The sequence below is a fragment of the Tetrapisispora phaffii genome, chromosome 4, assembly GCF_000236905.1.
Source record: "Tetrapisispora phaffii CBS 4417 chromosome 4, complete genome".
NCBI classification, from domain to species: Eukaryota; Fungi; Ascomycota; class Saccharomycetes; order Saccharomycetales; family Saccharomycetaceae; genus Tetrapisispora; species Tetrapisispora phaffii.
The window spans coordinates 960,054-975,003 of NC_016523.1; the positions used below are offsets into that span (position 1 = coordinate 960,054).

Consider the following 14,950-nt stretch of genomic DNA (forward strand, 5'->3'; position numbering starts at 1 on the left):
AATACTTTGATCATTCCCACGATACTATAACATGCTTATTGAGAATATAGCATTAGCAGTACAGGTAGATTGACATATTACAAATATCAGCCTAAGATACAAAAGTTGCATACTAGGAGGGAAACAATTTGGTTACGTTTGGTTTTGAATATTTATTAGTATTTCTAGTATTCATATATCTTTATCTCGAATTATTAACAGGACGTGTGGAACAGCAAAGGATCTTTGACCAGTTATCTCAAATTGTTGGATCTCGCAAACTATTTTAGGACACAACATTTCACAACCACCAACCTTCTTTTTTTTTTCTTTTTTTTGCAAAACAATAAATGAATCCTGACAATAGGGAATCTCATATTTCCACAACTACTCCATTATTTGGTGATAAGAAGAACTCGGTATTTTTAGTATCCCCAACCAAATCCTTGTCCTATGTAAGGAAATCTGGCATACAGACACAAAATAATAATGTTGATAATGAAACTGATACATTCATGAGATCCGGATCTTTGGATACTTTGAGTAGTAAAGGTGATTCTTTTATAACAGCATATTCAGCAGAGCATAACTCTTCAAATATAACTCTCGATAATTACCAAGATCATTTTAATGAATTTCAACAATTACAAGAGACTAACTCGGATAATAACTTGTACTTTGATGAAAAAATTATCACAGAGAATTCTCTTCTCGAAAACGAATCTAATCTGCAAGATAACTTTAATTTTGATATTGATGCAACACCATTGGTTAAGGGAATAACAAATAAACAGGATATTAGCGATATAACTACACCTATACTACCGAGAGCTCAAAATAATAATAGACATTCATTTGAAAATGAACACTCTATAGTTGAGCGCCAATATATCAATACCAATGGAAAGAAAATAAGTGGATTGGGACTAAGTACAGCATCTCTCGACATGCTCAATAATTCTATTAGTATAAAAGATAGAGATTCAATCTTGAAAGATACGAAAGGCGCATCACCTACTAGAGCAGTCAGAACATCAATGTTGGTAAATGAGTATACACAAATTATCCCAGACAGCGTAACTCCAGAATTCCCTCTACCTGATGATAGGCATAGATTTGTTTCAAATGCAAACACCGAAAATAGTAAAGCGATAAATCAACGTTCTTCCTATATCACAAATGATTCTGCTAATACTTCAGATGAGTACATAAAGAATAATAAAAGGTCTACTTTTCTATCTGATAAAGGTGAGTATGACAATAGAAAGCCGTCTGCTGCTTTATTTGATGAAACAAAGAAGACACAAGCAGCCCCAAGTAATGACAATATAGTAAGCGCAGCGGTCGAGAATGAAAATTTAGCATTCTTATTTATTGTTGCTACACATTCTTTTGATTCAACGTCTTTAAATAACACTGATGATGAATCCATTTGCCTGTCTTTCAGAAAGGATGATGTTGCATTCGTACATACAGTTGATGAATCTGGATGGGGTGAAGTAACACTGGTCAAAAACCAGGCTAGAGGATGGGTACCTTTCAATTACTTCTCAGATTTAGTGAAATCCGAAAACTATACAAAAAAAGGAACTAAAGAAGATACATCTTCTATTGTGGAATCAAGAAAACCGTTAGAGGACCTACTTAATACCTGTGCAAGATTTTTATTATATCCCCAAGATGAGCCATTGGAAGGTACTAATGAATTTACTTTCAATATAGAATATGTTAACTCTATTAGAAATGGTGTAAGAACATTATTAGAATTAACTGAATGCGTATCACGTTCCAATGAATTAATTCAGTCAAGTTATGACCTGAGAAGAGCAAGAAAGAAACTACTTGCTGATTGGTATAATTTGATGATAAAATCTGATCATTATAAACATACTACATCTAACGCAAAAATTGGAAACTTAATCACCCTGGTATATGAAGTTCTTAAAAGAGCATTTACATTCTATGTTGTATGGACCAAAGTGAAAGCAACTCAAGACACTGAGTCTGCATCTAGAAGAACTTCGATGCAACTAAACAAGTTGCCAGAGTCAGAAATAAGACGAAGTAAATCTATTCATAGAAGAATGGAATATCTAGACACCCCACCAAATGCTACTATAAGATTACATGAAATTTATGATATTCTATTTAGGTATATTGGTTTACTTTTAGGCCGTTTAGACATCATTGAACATAATCCAAATAGTTGTGAAACGCTGGAGTATATTGTTCTTCAAATGATAATATTGTTAAGGGAATTACTATACATTAGTAAATCATGTGCAACTATAATTCAACAAAAATATCACCATACTTATGAGAACCACTTAGATGAAAGTTTAGATCCTTTATTATCATTCGTATCTATTTTGGTATCATGTATCAAACAGCTAGTCACTCAGATTTTAAATGAAGATTATGAGAAGACTGCTACTAATGTTCAAATAAGAAAAGGAACTTACTTTTATACTGATGAAGGTAAGCATCTGATGATGATATTATCCAGCATGGCACCATTGATATCCAGTGCCGTTGCATGTTGTGGTAACTATATAAGAATAATTGGAGATTTTCAATTGGGGTCTGATAGAAAATACCCAAATTTTAAGAAAATTAGAATAACACCTGAAGAATTTATTAAAAAATGTTCAAATGGGATCGTCAGCACTCTTAATAAAGCTACATTCCTGGGAGATGAATCGACTAAGGACAAAAGACAAAAAAGCATTAAGGAGATGCCACGGAAAAGGATCTCTCGTTATTCCACAATTAGGGTTGGGGATAATAGTAACTTTTGCATATCACCTGAAGGTACTCAATTTTTACAAGAACTAATGCCGGAAAAACCATTTTCAAGGGATTCAATATTTGCAAAATTTAAGATAGAAGATAATGAAACTTTTGATGATTCCCAAGATCAGTCACAGAAAGATCAAATTAATAATAGAGAGGTAATGATGGACCAAATAATGATAGGGCCTGATGAAAATATAATTGGTGCATCTTTTAAGTCTTTGGTATTTAAATTGACTGATGAAGTATGGAAGGTCGATGATTTTTTTATAGCAACTGTGTTACTTAATTTTAGAACATTTGGGACTACTGTTGATCTGATCGATTTGTTAATTTGTAGATTTGATGTTAACAATACGAGTTCTTTCAATGAACACTCGAAGTCTTTTTCAACTGGATCTGCCAAACTTAAATTACGTAGAAAATTAGTTTGCAAAATATTCCAAACCTGGATGGAAAGTTACTGGGATTATGAATCTGACTTTGATATATTGGCCACGATTATTAATTTTTTTAATGAAGGGATTAGTGTTTATTTACCAATTGAAGCAAAAAATCTAATCGAAGTCGCTGCTAAACTATTTGTTGCAGCTGGAAACTCTAATTCCCATTACTTTAGAACTCAAATAAAAAGTATTGTAATTCCATACAATGCAGAAAAAACAAATACTTCATCAGTGATCTCATCTACTTCCACAGATTCAACGAAATACAAATCCTCACTATTTTCTGTAGATGATAGATTAATCGAAGAATATGAATTAACCCATGTTATCGAACCGCCTAACCAAAATTCTTTTTCTCTACCAATTCCTATATTAAATATTGGACGATCAGCTTTATTATCTAAATATAATATACAGGATATGGAATCTGCAGTTAGGAAATATAGATCTTTTCGGGATAATGCTTTATCTAATACTGAAACAAGACAATTTGAAGAACAATCCGATCTTGAAATGTTAATCAAAGAGTGGAATGAAATGGTTAAGAATGATCATCACTTGAGTAAGTACATTCATTTGCCATTAAATCTAGTAGATTTAAACCCCTTGGAAGTTGCAAAACAATTAACGATTATTGAATCAAAATTGTATTTATCTATCGAACCTTTTGAATTAGTTAACGATAACTTTTTAGAAAAGAAGAGAAAAGAAGGATTGGCACCAAATGTGAATTTAATTATTGACTTCACAAATCAGTTATCACATTACGTAATTGAAGGTATTCTTTCACCTAATTTATCTAATCAAAGTAGAGCTGTTAGGCTAAAAGGCTGGTTAAAAATTGCTCTGTCAGTTTTATATTTTCGTAATTTTAATTCTGTGGCATCTATAATGACAGCCCTTCAAAACCATGTCATTACTCGTTTGACTGACATCTGGGAATTACTAGATGAAAAGGATATGGATTTATTTGATTATTTATCCAGAATCATCCATCCTAATAATAATTTCAAAGTATACAGAAAAAAACTTAACTCTATTCTGGAAGGTGATACAGCAAAAACTATTAAAGCCTCTAAGTGCTCTTTGCCAGTAGTACCATTTTTCAACTTATTTTTACAAGATCTAACTTTTATTAGTGAAGGTAACCCAAATTACCGTAACGCAAACTCCTTTAGACCAGATAAAACGATCAATATTGATAAGTACTTTAAAATCAGCAAATCGATTTGCATGGTTCAATTTTTCCAAGTACCATATGAAACCAGAAATCTTTCAACACCTACAAAAAGAGAATCTTTTTTTAGTCTAACAGAACACATGGATGTTGATACAAATTGTATCGCTCCAATTCCTCTATTACAGGAATTTATATTGGACGAATTTTGGAGAGTAAACACTTTGTATTCACAAAAAGATGACAGAGCATATGAGTTGAGTTTACAATTAAAACCAAAAAACTAGTTTATGTCCAAATTGTATTATTAAATATTTTTTTATAGATTGCATTTTATATCATATATGGCAATAATGACATAAATGCGACTGCATTTAAGAACTCACACGTCTACATTTCAACCGCTTATGTTCTTAATTTTTTATTAATAAATAATTTTATATATACACACATAAATATATAGGTACATTGAAAATTCAATTAAATACAGTACCAATAAAATTGATTGCTGAACCTGCCTTGAAAAATCCGACTTGATCCTTAGACATAGTGTGCTTCGTTTTGATAATAAAAGAGTTACCATTTTTCTTTGTTACCTTTACATCCAAGGTACCACCATTATCACCTCCCTTATTGATCATGTCTGCTAAACCTATTGTTTCCAGAATATCACCTGAGCTTAATTTATCGTAGTCATCCTCATGCATAAAAGTAAGAGGCAATATACCTTGTTTCTTCAAATTAGTTTCATGTATTCTTGCAAATGATTTAACCAATAACATCTTACCACCTAAATACCTTGGCGACAATGCCGCATGCTCTCTTGCTGAACCTTCACCGTAGTTGTGTTCTGCAACAACATTCCACGGTCTATTTTCATCTTTCCATTTCATCATCAATGCAGGGATGTCGTAGCCAGTTCCATCCAAGTCATACGCTTTATTTACCTCTCCAGTTTCTTTATTTTGTGCACCAATTAAAGTGTTATAGGATATATTTTCTAAATGACCTTTGTATTTTAGCCACACCCCTGCTGCAGATATGTGATCAGTTGTACATTTCCCTTCTACTTTCAGTAAAATGGTAGTTTTCAATTCCTTTCCATCCCATCGATCAAATGGTGTCAGTAATTGCAAACGATTAGATTCCTGTGAGACATTAATTTCTACATCTGGATTTGCTGTTGGAACACCTTCAGTCGGATAGAGTTCATTTCTACCATGCTTGAATCCGTTTGCAGGAAGTTCTTCAGCATTTGGTGGTGAGAATTTGAATGAACCACCATTTGGCAGAGGAATAGAATCGGTTATTGGATTGAATTGAGCATCACCCGAATAAATCATAGCGGTTACCACTTCTGGAGATGTTAAGAAATTCATTGTATTTTTATTACCATCATTTCTAGCTCTAAAGTTTCTGTTAAAGGAAGTAAAAATTGAATTTTCTTTCTGAGTTTGTTTTGGTACATCTTCTCTGTCCCATTGGCCAATACACTGACCACATGCATTTGATAGAACTGTTGCTCCATTTTCGGCAAAAGTCTTAATTATATCGTCTCTATCTAAGGTGGCACGAATTTGTTCTGAACCTGGTGTAACAAAAAAGGGAATCTTTGGCTTTAAGCCTGCTTTGCTAGCTTGCTTGACTAGATTAACAGCACGACTCATATCTTCATAAGAAGAATTTGTGCAAGAACCGATCAAACCTGCAGAAATATCCTGAGGCCAGTTATTTTTCTTGGAAATCTTACCGTATTCAGATATTGGAGTCGAAAGATCCGGGGTGAAAGGACCATTGACACTTGGTTCTAAAGCAGATAAATCTATTTCAATAACTTTATCATAATGACATCCTTCATCAGCACGCAATAAATTGAATTGATTCAATGCAACATCTGCATATTTTGTCACAAAATGTCTACCTGTGGCATTTAAATAACGTTTGTGGGCATCCATATAAGGGAAAAGTGATGTTGTAGCACCTACTTCCGCCCCCATATTACAGATCGTTGCCATCCCTGTACAAGACAGGTGATTAATACCTTCTCCGAAATACTCAATGATAAACCCTGTGCCACCCCTTACCGTTAGCAACCCAGCCAATTTCGTAATGACATCTTTTGGCGAAGACCAACCATTTAGTTGACCAGTCAATTTAACACCCATGACCTTTGGAGTTTTCAACTCCCATGGAGTAGCAGTCAATGCATCCACAGCATCGGCACCACCTACGCCGATTGCAATGGCACCCAAACCACCAGCATTTGGTGTATGAGAGTCAGTACCCAGCATCAACAAACCGGGAGCACTGAAATTTTCCAAGATGATTTGATGGATGATACCTGAGCCAGGTCCCCAGAACTGGATACCATACTTGGTTGCACAATTGTGTAAGAAATCGAAAATTTCCTTATTTGTAGCAATTGATCTAGCTAAATCCTTTTCTTCACCATTCTTCCCTACAATAAGATGGTCACAATGAATCGAAGCCGGCACAGCAATCTGCTGCAAACCAGTATTAATAAATTGTAAAAGGGCCATTTGAGCTGAGGCATCTTGCATGGCAACCCTATCTGGAGATAATTTCAAATATTCATCACCTCTGATGTCATAAATACTATTATAACTGCTAATGGTGCCAATTGTCTCTTTGATATCAGTCAAATGTGTATACAAGATCTTTTCTGTTAAAGTTAACGGCTTGTCATTGGCGAATTTCTTCAATGCAAAAAGATTCCTAATAAGTTTAGCGTATGGAGGAATCTGATTATTGTATTTATTAGCATCTTTATCGTTAATATTATCGTATGTAGTAGGAAACAGTTGGTCCAAATTCTGAGACGTTGCTAGCGACCTTCTGACCTCAGAACTCTTAATCACTCTTTGTAGTAGTGGAAACCTTCTACGCACAAGCATCTCAATATGTTATAGGCAATTATTTGTTCTACTTAGTAATGCCACATTTTTTATTGGAACACTATTCTGAAGAATGGAACCAAGACTGTTCAATCGAATACCTCTACGTATTTATACATCTTATCTAACCGAAAACTCAGTCATCGCGGTCACCTCAGCAGCTGACTGTTTCTAAAATCCCCAGTAAAAAAAGAGGTGGACATCTCATTAGACACTGTCGATAGCAGGCCTGTCTTTGCCAGGCCTGTAATTCACTACAAATTAGTCATAGTTCTTGTCTCTAGTGGTGATGTCCAAGGGCGTCGACTGGATCTTTCCGGTGAAATTTGCCAAAAGGCTCATCGCAAAAAGTTCCAACGGAATTAACAAAGTGCTCGACAGGGTCTTGGGCGATGAAAGTTCGAGTATTTGAGGGTTATTTGTGGGTATGTGGATGGATGGTGGTGTCTGAAGATCTGTGTGAGTGTATATATGTGTAAGAGTGTGGGTGTATGGTGCAATATTTAGCCTTTCAAGATCAGGAAGAATGTATATGCAAAAAAATTTGAAGGATGCGAGGTTCGAACTCGCGCGGACACCGTCCAACAGATCTTAAGTCTGCCGCCTTAGACCACTCGGCCAACCCTCCAACTAATTTGCGAGATGTCGTTTGAATCTACTAGTAAGGATGTAAATGTTTGCAGCATTTACTGGCCAAGTTTAATGAGTGCTGTGTGTTGGGAATGACACTGGACGTATAACTGAATATACGATACCAGATATTACCTCTTTACGAGACTATTGTTGTAAAACTGAAACAATAAGTCCTCACGAGAATGTAATAGCAGAATTTCTAATGCATAAATAGTACTGTGGAACCATCAGTCTTCCGTACGTGTTCAACTCGACGACGTCGTGTCGTTGGACAGAACGGTAGATTGAAATATGATGTATATATAAACCTCTGTAATCAATAGATAAATAATTCATTGATCCAGGTCCAAGAGACGAGAGAGATTAATCTGATTATATAGTATATAATCTAACAACTATTAATATATTAAAGCAATGAATGCAACTATTAAGCATTCTAATTGAACACGTAAGGCAGATTGACTGTTCGGCAATTCTGTTTATGCATTAGAATTTATCTCATTAAATTCTTGCAGGTAGCATTGTTCCAAGGTTCGTTTCTCCGCAGGATCTTGGTTTGATCTTTTTTTAACTTATATAATGATATTATTCATTTTAGAAATTAACATGACTCTAAAGTATAAACTGGATAGCTATTTATACTTTTACTTTTCGACAAACTTTCAAGATAGTTTGTTTCTGTGGACTTGTTATGGTTGAATTAGTATAATAACGTATTAACAACTGTGTTTCGGATGATAAGATAGTTTCCTTAAGGAATTGTCATCTCATAACAATCTGTTATAATTCTAGCTAGGGTATCTTGGTTATGTATTCGGGATTGAGGTATAAATTAACTGTCAATTAAGTGGGCAATATGAATGTTTCAAAAACAGATTTGCGTTCATAATTGGTCACTTTTTAGTGTTGATTGTGATCATACCTTCTTTCTGTTACAATAAGGCAAAAAGGAAACAGAATTTCGCAAAGTTATACTTTCCAAAAATTTACTATTTATATTTTGTTACAAAAAATTATATTTCTGTGTTGAGGAAGACGTTAATTGAACACATTAACATACACCAAAATATTAAAACAAATTATTGTTCTCTTGCGGATATTAAACTTTATATGTCTAAATTTATTGTTAGATTACAATTTATTATTGCAAGTACTTATTTCCGTGACTAGAAAGACTTTTCAAAGCAATTAACTATTTGAAATGGTTACATCCGTCCCTATATGAAATTACTACAAAATGTAAAGTATTTTATATAACTAATCTTTCCTAGCCATTTTCTTGATGTTTTCATAGGCCTCAGCATCTGTTAGGTTTGTCATCTTATGTTTTTGCTCAAATTTCGTTCTTTCCTCTTTATATTTAGGGTCTCCTAATAAAGTCTGCAAATATCTATCAAATTGTGCTACTGGGACCATTTTTTTAGTTATTGGGCATTCAATATAATGTCCACTTTTATTCCTATTATCCTTAATATCCGAATCATTGACCTCTGTATTCTGTTTACTCTTTAATTTCTTATTCCTAGTTTCACCTGCAGCCTTAACTTTCATCTTTCTTTTTGTGTGTTTGCCTTGTTTGGAAACTTCTAATTCTTCCTTTTTATTTATTGGTTCAATGCTTTGGAAATAAATTAACGTGGTGTTTTCATTTTTTGAAATCTCCTTTAATTTAAGGCCTTGCAGATTAATAGGTTTATTATATTCATCTACATTATCCTTATCGAGCGTATTAGGGTCATCTAATGAAAATGCAGTTAATACTTTGAATTTTGTCCAGTTTATGGCTGCGTATTCAATATCTAATAAATTCTTCTCCTTTTGGAACTTTTGACCAAGTTCTGCTTGATATTCAAGATATTCAGCTCTCTTGAAACTTCTTTCCAAGACAGTCCTTTTAAAATCAATACCTTTTAGATTATTCCCAAACATTAGAGGTTTGACAATCTTATTGTTAAGTATCTCTTTATATTGATTTACAAAAACATTAAATGTTTTATTCAGATCATGGTTCTCATTCAGAAATGCAAATTGGGGATTATCTATGTATTTTGTTTTTAACTTTTCTAGATAATTAATGTCTTCATTACAAACTACAAACTGGGCTGTAAGTTTCAGAATTTCAAAAGACTTTGGTTTTAAATTAGTATCATAATTTGAGAAGAAAAATGGATGCGGTTCATTCGGTACTTCTACTTTATTATCATTTAATTCATCTACACTTATATTATCTTCTTCCTCTATCGTTTGCTTTCCTTCTTTTGCATTTTGTTCTAATTTATGGTCATTCAAATTTTTATCTAACATACATTGGTAATACTTGTGATACTCATTATCCGGATTCACAAAGCTAAATTTTTCATCTAATCTTAGTTCATCTTCAAAACTTTTCCCATGTTCTTTTATATAATTCACAGTCTTTAGAATATGGTTTTTTATCTCATTATTGTCTATAATCGGTACTTCTTCCATATTGAATTGTTAAAGTTTTGGAAGCATATGCAGTTCTTGTATATTATCTGATGTTATAATTTGGTTCCGATTTAATGATACCACCAATAGCTCCAAAACATTTACATATTTAAAAATGGTTTAATATGGAAATTAAAAAATTAGTTGCTAAAATTAATTAATATTTCATTAGAGAATGCATTTTTTTTTCATTTTTTCAAATTTTAAACTTTAAAGTTTTTGATATTAGTTTTAAGTGACATGAACAAAATGTTATGTTCAGTTTACTCATACTTAAATTAATAACAATGACTCGAGAGATTATAAGATATCAATGATTCTCATCAATTGATAAGCTATGTTATTAACTTTCAATTTAAGATAATAGTTAATTAGTTTTTGAAATGTCTGTCTATCAATTATTGTTCAACATTAGTTTAACGTTACAATATATACTAGCTTAGTAAATAAATTAATTATTTAAAAATTACACTTCCATTATTAATTTCAGCCGAAGTTAAATTAAGTGGTAGCTTTAGAAATGGCAACAATTCTTTTAACACCTGTTAACCAATTACCAGCCTCCTCGGAGTGATTTTGTAAAATATCTTTTTGTATCTCTAAGGCTTCATCAAAGTTATGTGCTTTCATCAATTCAACAATATGGTAAATCTTTGACATGACTAATGGTGTGATTAAAGTATGTTTTTCAATATGTTGGAATAATATTTGCAATCTTTTTTTGCAATCTTTCAGTTGTTTAGAATATTCTTGCGGTAGTAATGGCGAGACACGTTGTAATTCTTCACGGAAGTATTTAATAATCTCTTGCTCTTGTTCAGGTTGAATTCCATTGTAAGCCAACTGTTTTGAATCATCCATGGAAACTGGTTTAAACTCATTTACTGCATCAACAGCAGAACCACGAGTAATTTCGCTAGAAGATTTATCATATTGAGACATGAGTGATACATTACTGGAATTAGGAGTGTTACTGATATCTTTAGCAGATTGTTTAGAGAACTTCCTGTTAAAAGATGGTGGGGGAGGGCCAGCGGTCACTTCCTGACCTTGTTTAGCTGCAACCGGCTGTGTTTGATTATCTCCTGGTATACCATTCTTGCTATTCATATGAAAACTATTTTGTAAAGCGCCATCTGGTTGAGATGGAGCGTATGGGTTCATTGACATGCTAGCAGGAGTAATTATATTTTCTCCTACAAGAGAACCATTAAAATTATCACGCAAGACCTGAGGTGCCGCTGGAACTAGATTAGAGAATTGTGGTGGTTCAATACCGCTTGTAGGGGCATAAGGGTTATTAGAATTATTAGAATTAATTGGGATTCCAGTTAAGTTGCTCTGTGTCCTTGCATGAGCAGATGTAGCTGGTGCGTAAGGATTCGACGATACTGCAGTAACTATTTTTGGTTGATTGATAATGGATGGTTTTCTGGAAAGGTTCTTTGGCGGTGGAGGATTAATACCATTCATAGAAGCAATGGAGCTAGTTCTGGATTTCAGGTAAAGAGAATTCGATTGCGCTCTCTTTAATGGGAAACTCCCAACTGATTGGATAGGTTGAATAGGCATAACTTGAACAGCTTTTGCCCTTGTAACCTTTTCTGCAATATTCATTGGTAAGTCGTTCCAACCCTTATTCGATTGCAAATTGTTCCTTGGTGCTTGACCAGATGTCATGGCTGGCTTTTGAGGAGCAGCACTATCAGAATTAGGATGAAAAGTATCATTGTTTGATAAGATAGTTGCAGTTGGCTTAACTAAGCCTTGCAACGGTAAAACAGGAGTAGAAACAAATGACAAGTCTGCTGATTGATAAGTGTGGGATGACAAAAGACTTTGGGAGGAATCCATTCTCTTTATGCCTGATATATTTTTAACGGATGTAAGTGGTGACATTGATTGCAACGCTGACGATGGAGCATACGGATTATGAGAAAAGCTTTGGTTATTTGAACTATTCAAGCTAATTGGAGTTGCGACAGCTGGATTGTGATAGGATTGGTTGTTTTGCATATAATTAGCATTGTTACTAACAATGGCAGAGAATGAATTTGAAGTCACAGAACTGTTAGAAGAATAATTTTGAAAACTTGCATCAACTGAACTTGAAACGCTTTGTAGCTTTGCAAAAGAATTGTGAATGCCCGCTTTAGAGAATAGTTCAGGTAACTCTTCATTTTCAGTTTCTAAGAAGTCATTATCTAGAGTATTATGCAAAAACATAGCAACACGTTCTTTTTCATTTCTAATAGCTTCATTGTCCTCTGGTAAAATTGATAAAATTTTTTGAGCAAAAGCATAAGAACCGTTCGAACACGCAATATCTATATATTCTAGAAATTTTGAAATGACTTTGTCATCCGTTATTTTAATTTTATCATTACCTAATGAACTTGAAATCGCTACTAATTTCTCAATTAATTCATCTAAAAATTCTGTATGCGTTAAACTGTTATTAGTAGATTTATTTAGCATATTTCTCTCCAGAGCATCGAATTCTTGGGACCACAAACTTGATACTTCATTAACTATATTCACAGATAAGTACAAAGCAATAGAATCTTGTCTATAGCCAGCTAAAGATAGCTTAGCTGCTAGCTTTGCCAAGTAAGAGTTTCTAATTTCTATATTGTCATTTGAATTTTCTACAATCGTATTGGCAGCAATTTTCCATTGTGAAACATCTAAGCTTTCAACTAAGTCATCTAATGAATTGTTGACTTTAGAATACATGAATCTGACCAGAGATTTTTCTTCACCGTAGCTGGAGAAGAAAGTTTTGTTAACCAGATTTATTAAATTACTATTTTGACTATTCATAGCAATACACATGGCTTCCATATGTAAATTATTTGCCAAAGCAGTTTTAATAGCTGCATGATAATTATTTTTTGATACATACTTTGCAATTTCTTTCTCAACACCGTCTGATAATATAAAAGCTCCGCTTGGTTGATATGAATTTTCTAAAGTTGCGAAGAAGTCAGTATCTTCGTTTTGGGACTCGTTTTCAGAAGTATCATCATCATATGCAATTGATTCTATCAAAATTTCTTCTTTACCATCTAATGCCAATCTATCTATTAGATTCCAATCCTCTTCGTTATCATCATTACTTGATTTAGCCAACCTTTTATTAATAATTGCATTAAAATCTTTTGAATCAATGGCATCGGCTAACAATGTGTTCTCTTGAAAGCAACCTTTAATTTGTGCTCTCATTATCTTTATTCCTTTACCATTGCCCGTTAAAGTAACTAATTTATTACCAAAACCCCATTTAACCAATGGTTTTTTATTGGTTTTCCACTCTGGAGCAAGAATTTTATAAATATGTGGCTTATTTATTGGATGCTTTATTTGAATATTTGAAACTTCATTCCAAAACACATCTTCAGACTTGTTCTCTAAAGATTCCTCCTTTTCATGATCCAAAGTAGTGGTATAATCTTGAAATGTTCTAACCAATACTTTTGATTCCTTGGTAGAATAAGCAACCAACTCAGGGAACTTAGGAGCCATTCTAACAGCCATTGGCTTACTAACAACATCATTTTCTGAATTCAAACCTGAAACAGAGTATCCGGATAAAATTTCTCCGGACTGTGGGTTCCATAAATTAATAGAAAAATCATCTTTACATGATGAAATCAAAAATCTTGGATCTGTTCTACACCAATCAAGAGAAGTGATTGGATGTCTATGGCCGTCTGACTTATCATTAGATAAAACCGAGGTTGGTGTATTTGCCTTTCTTAAATCCCAAATGTAAATAGCAGACGAATTTTCGTCTGAAGAATAACCTGCTGTAGCTACTTTGGTTGAATTTTTAGGGTTCCATTCAACAACAGTCATTTGCACTGGTTCACGTATAGTAGTTGGGGTGTAAGATAATTTTAAAACTTCTCTATTAGCTTTTAAATCCCAAACAGATGCATATGAAGTTGAAGCAGCAGAGGCGAATACATGAGATAATGAGTGATTCCAGGCTATTGAGGTAATCCCTAACTTTTTAGAATCAGAAGAGTGTTTAGCTGCTAAAGTACCTGATCCCGGTGTTATAGGTTTGTATGACAAATTATTAAGATAATTAGTATCCCATACTAAAATTTTACCAGTTGAACTACCAGATAATAAAACGTTATTTTGTTTATTATTAAATTTAATGATGGTGATATCTTGGGCTTCATCTTCAAAAGATCCTATTTTTTCTAGCGATTCTTTTTTATCAGTTTTAAAAAGTTGAATAGTACCATTTTGCATAGCACCTGCAATCATTTCATTGTCAATAGACCATGATAAATCATTGAAAGTCGAGTCCACATCTATGGAAAGAACTGGAATATCACTTTTGGAAGAAATCAAAGACCACAATTTTAAAGTTGGTTGATTTTCATTCACTTGGGAGCTTGTGTTAAAAGTGTCATAATCTGAGGAACCAGCACCGGTTGCTAAATATGGTGTGACATCAGATGACCATCCAAATATTGAACCGTTATCATATTCTGCAACTTTAACCATTTTTTATTATACTG

The 14,950-nt window shown here is 33.4% G+C and overlaps 4 protein-coding genes and 1 non-coding gene across 5 annotated transcripts; 1 reads left to right on the forward strand and 4 right to left on the reverse strand.

The window, feature by feature from the left end:
• Positions 1–329: 329 nt before the first annotated feature.
• On the forward strand, positions 330–4,682 carry TPHA0D04450 (uncharacterized protein; the record flags this gene model as incomplete). The annotated part of the gene is made up of 1 exon (XM_003685465.1): positions 330–4,682. The coding sequence occupies one exon, from the start codon at positions 330–332 to the stop codon at positions 4,680–4,682; it is 4,353 nt and encodes a 1,450-aa protein (XP_003685513.1).
• A 189-nt stretch (positions 4,683–4,871) lies between these two features.
• On the reverse strand, positions 4,872–7,310 carry ACO2 (aconitate hydratase ACO2; the record flags this gene model as incomplete). Its single annotated transcript, XM_003685466.1, has 1 exon — positions 4,872–7,310. The coding sequence occupies one exon, from the start codon at positions 7,308–7,310 to the stop codon at positions 4,872–4,874; it is 2,439 nt and encodes an 812-aa protein (XP_003685514.1).
• Positions 7,311–7,855: 545 nt separating this feature from the next.
• TPHA0Dtrna9L lies at positions 7,856–7,938 on the reverse strand. Its single transcript has one exon. It is a non-coding gene; the product is annotated as a tRNA-Leu (tRNA).
• A 1,262-nt stretch (positions 7,939–9,200) lies between these two features.
• On the reverse strand, positions 9,201–10,412 carry PRP21 (Prp21p; the record flags this gene model as incomplete). Its single annotated transcript, XM_003685467.1, has 1 exon — positions 9,201–10,412. The coding sequence occupies one exon, from the start codon at positions 10,410–10,412 to the stop codon at positions 9,201–9,203; it is 1,212 nt and encodes a 403-aa protein (XP_003685515.1).
• A 501-nt stretch (positions 10,413–10,913) lies between these two features.
• Positions 10,914–14,936, reverse strand: TPHA0D04480 (uncharacterized protein; the record flags this gene model as incomplete). Its single annotated transcript, XM_003685468.1, has 1 exon — positions 10,914–14,936. One exon carries the CDS (start codon positions 14,934–14,936, stop codon positions 10,914–10,916), a length of 4,023 nt encoding a protein of 1,340 aa, XP_003685516.1.
• Positions 14,937–14,950: the final 14 nt, after the last annotated feature.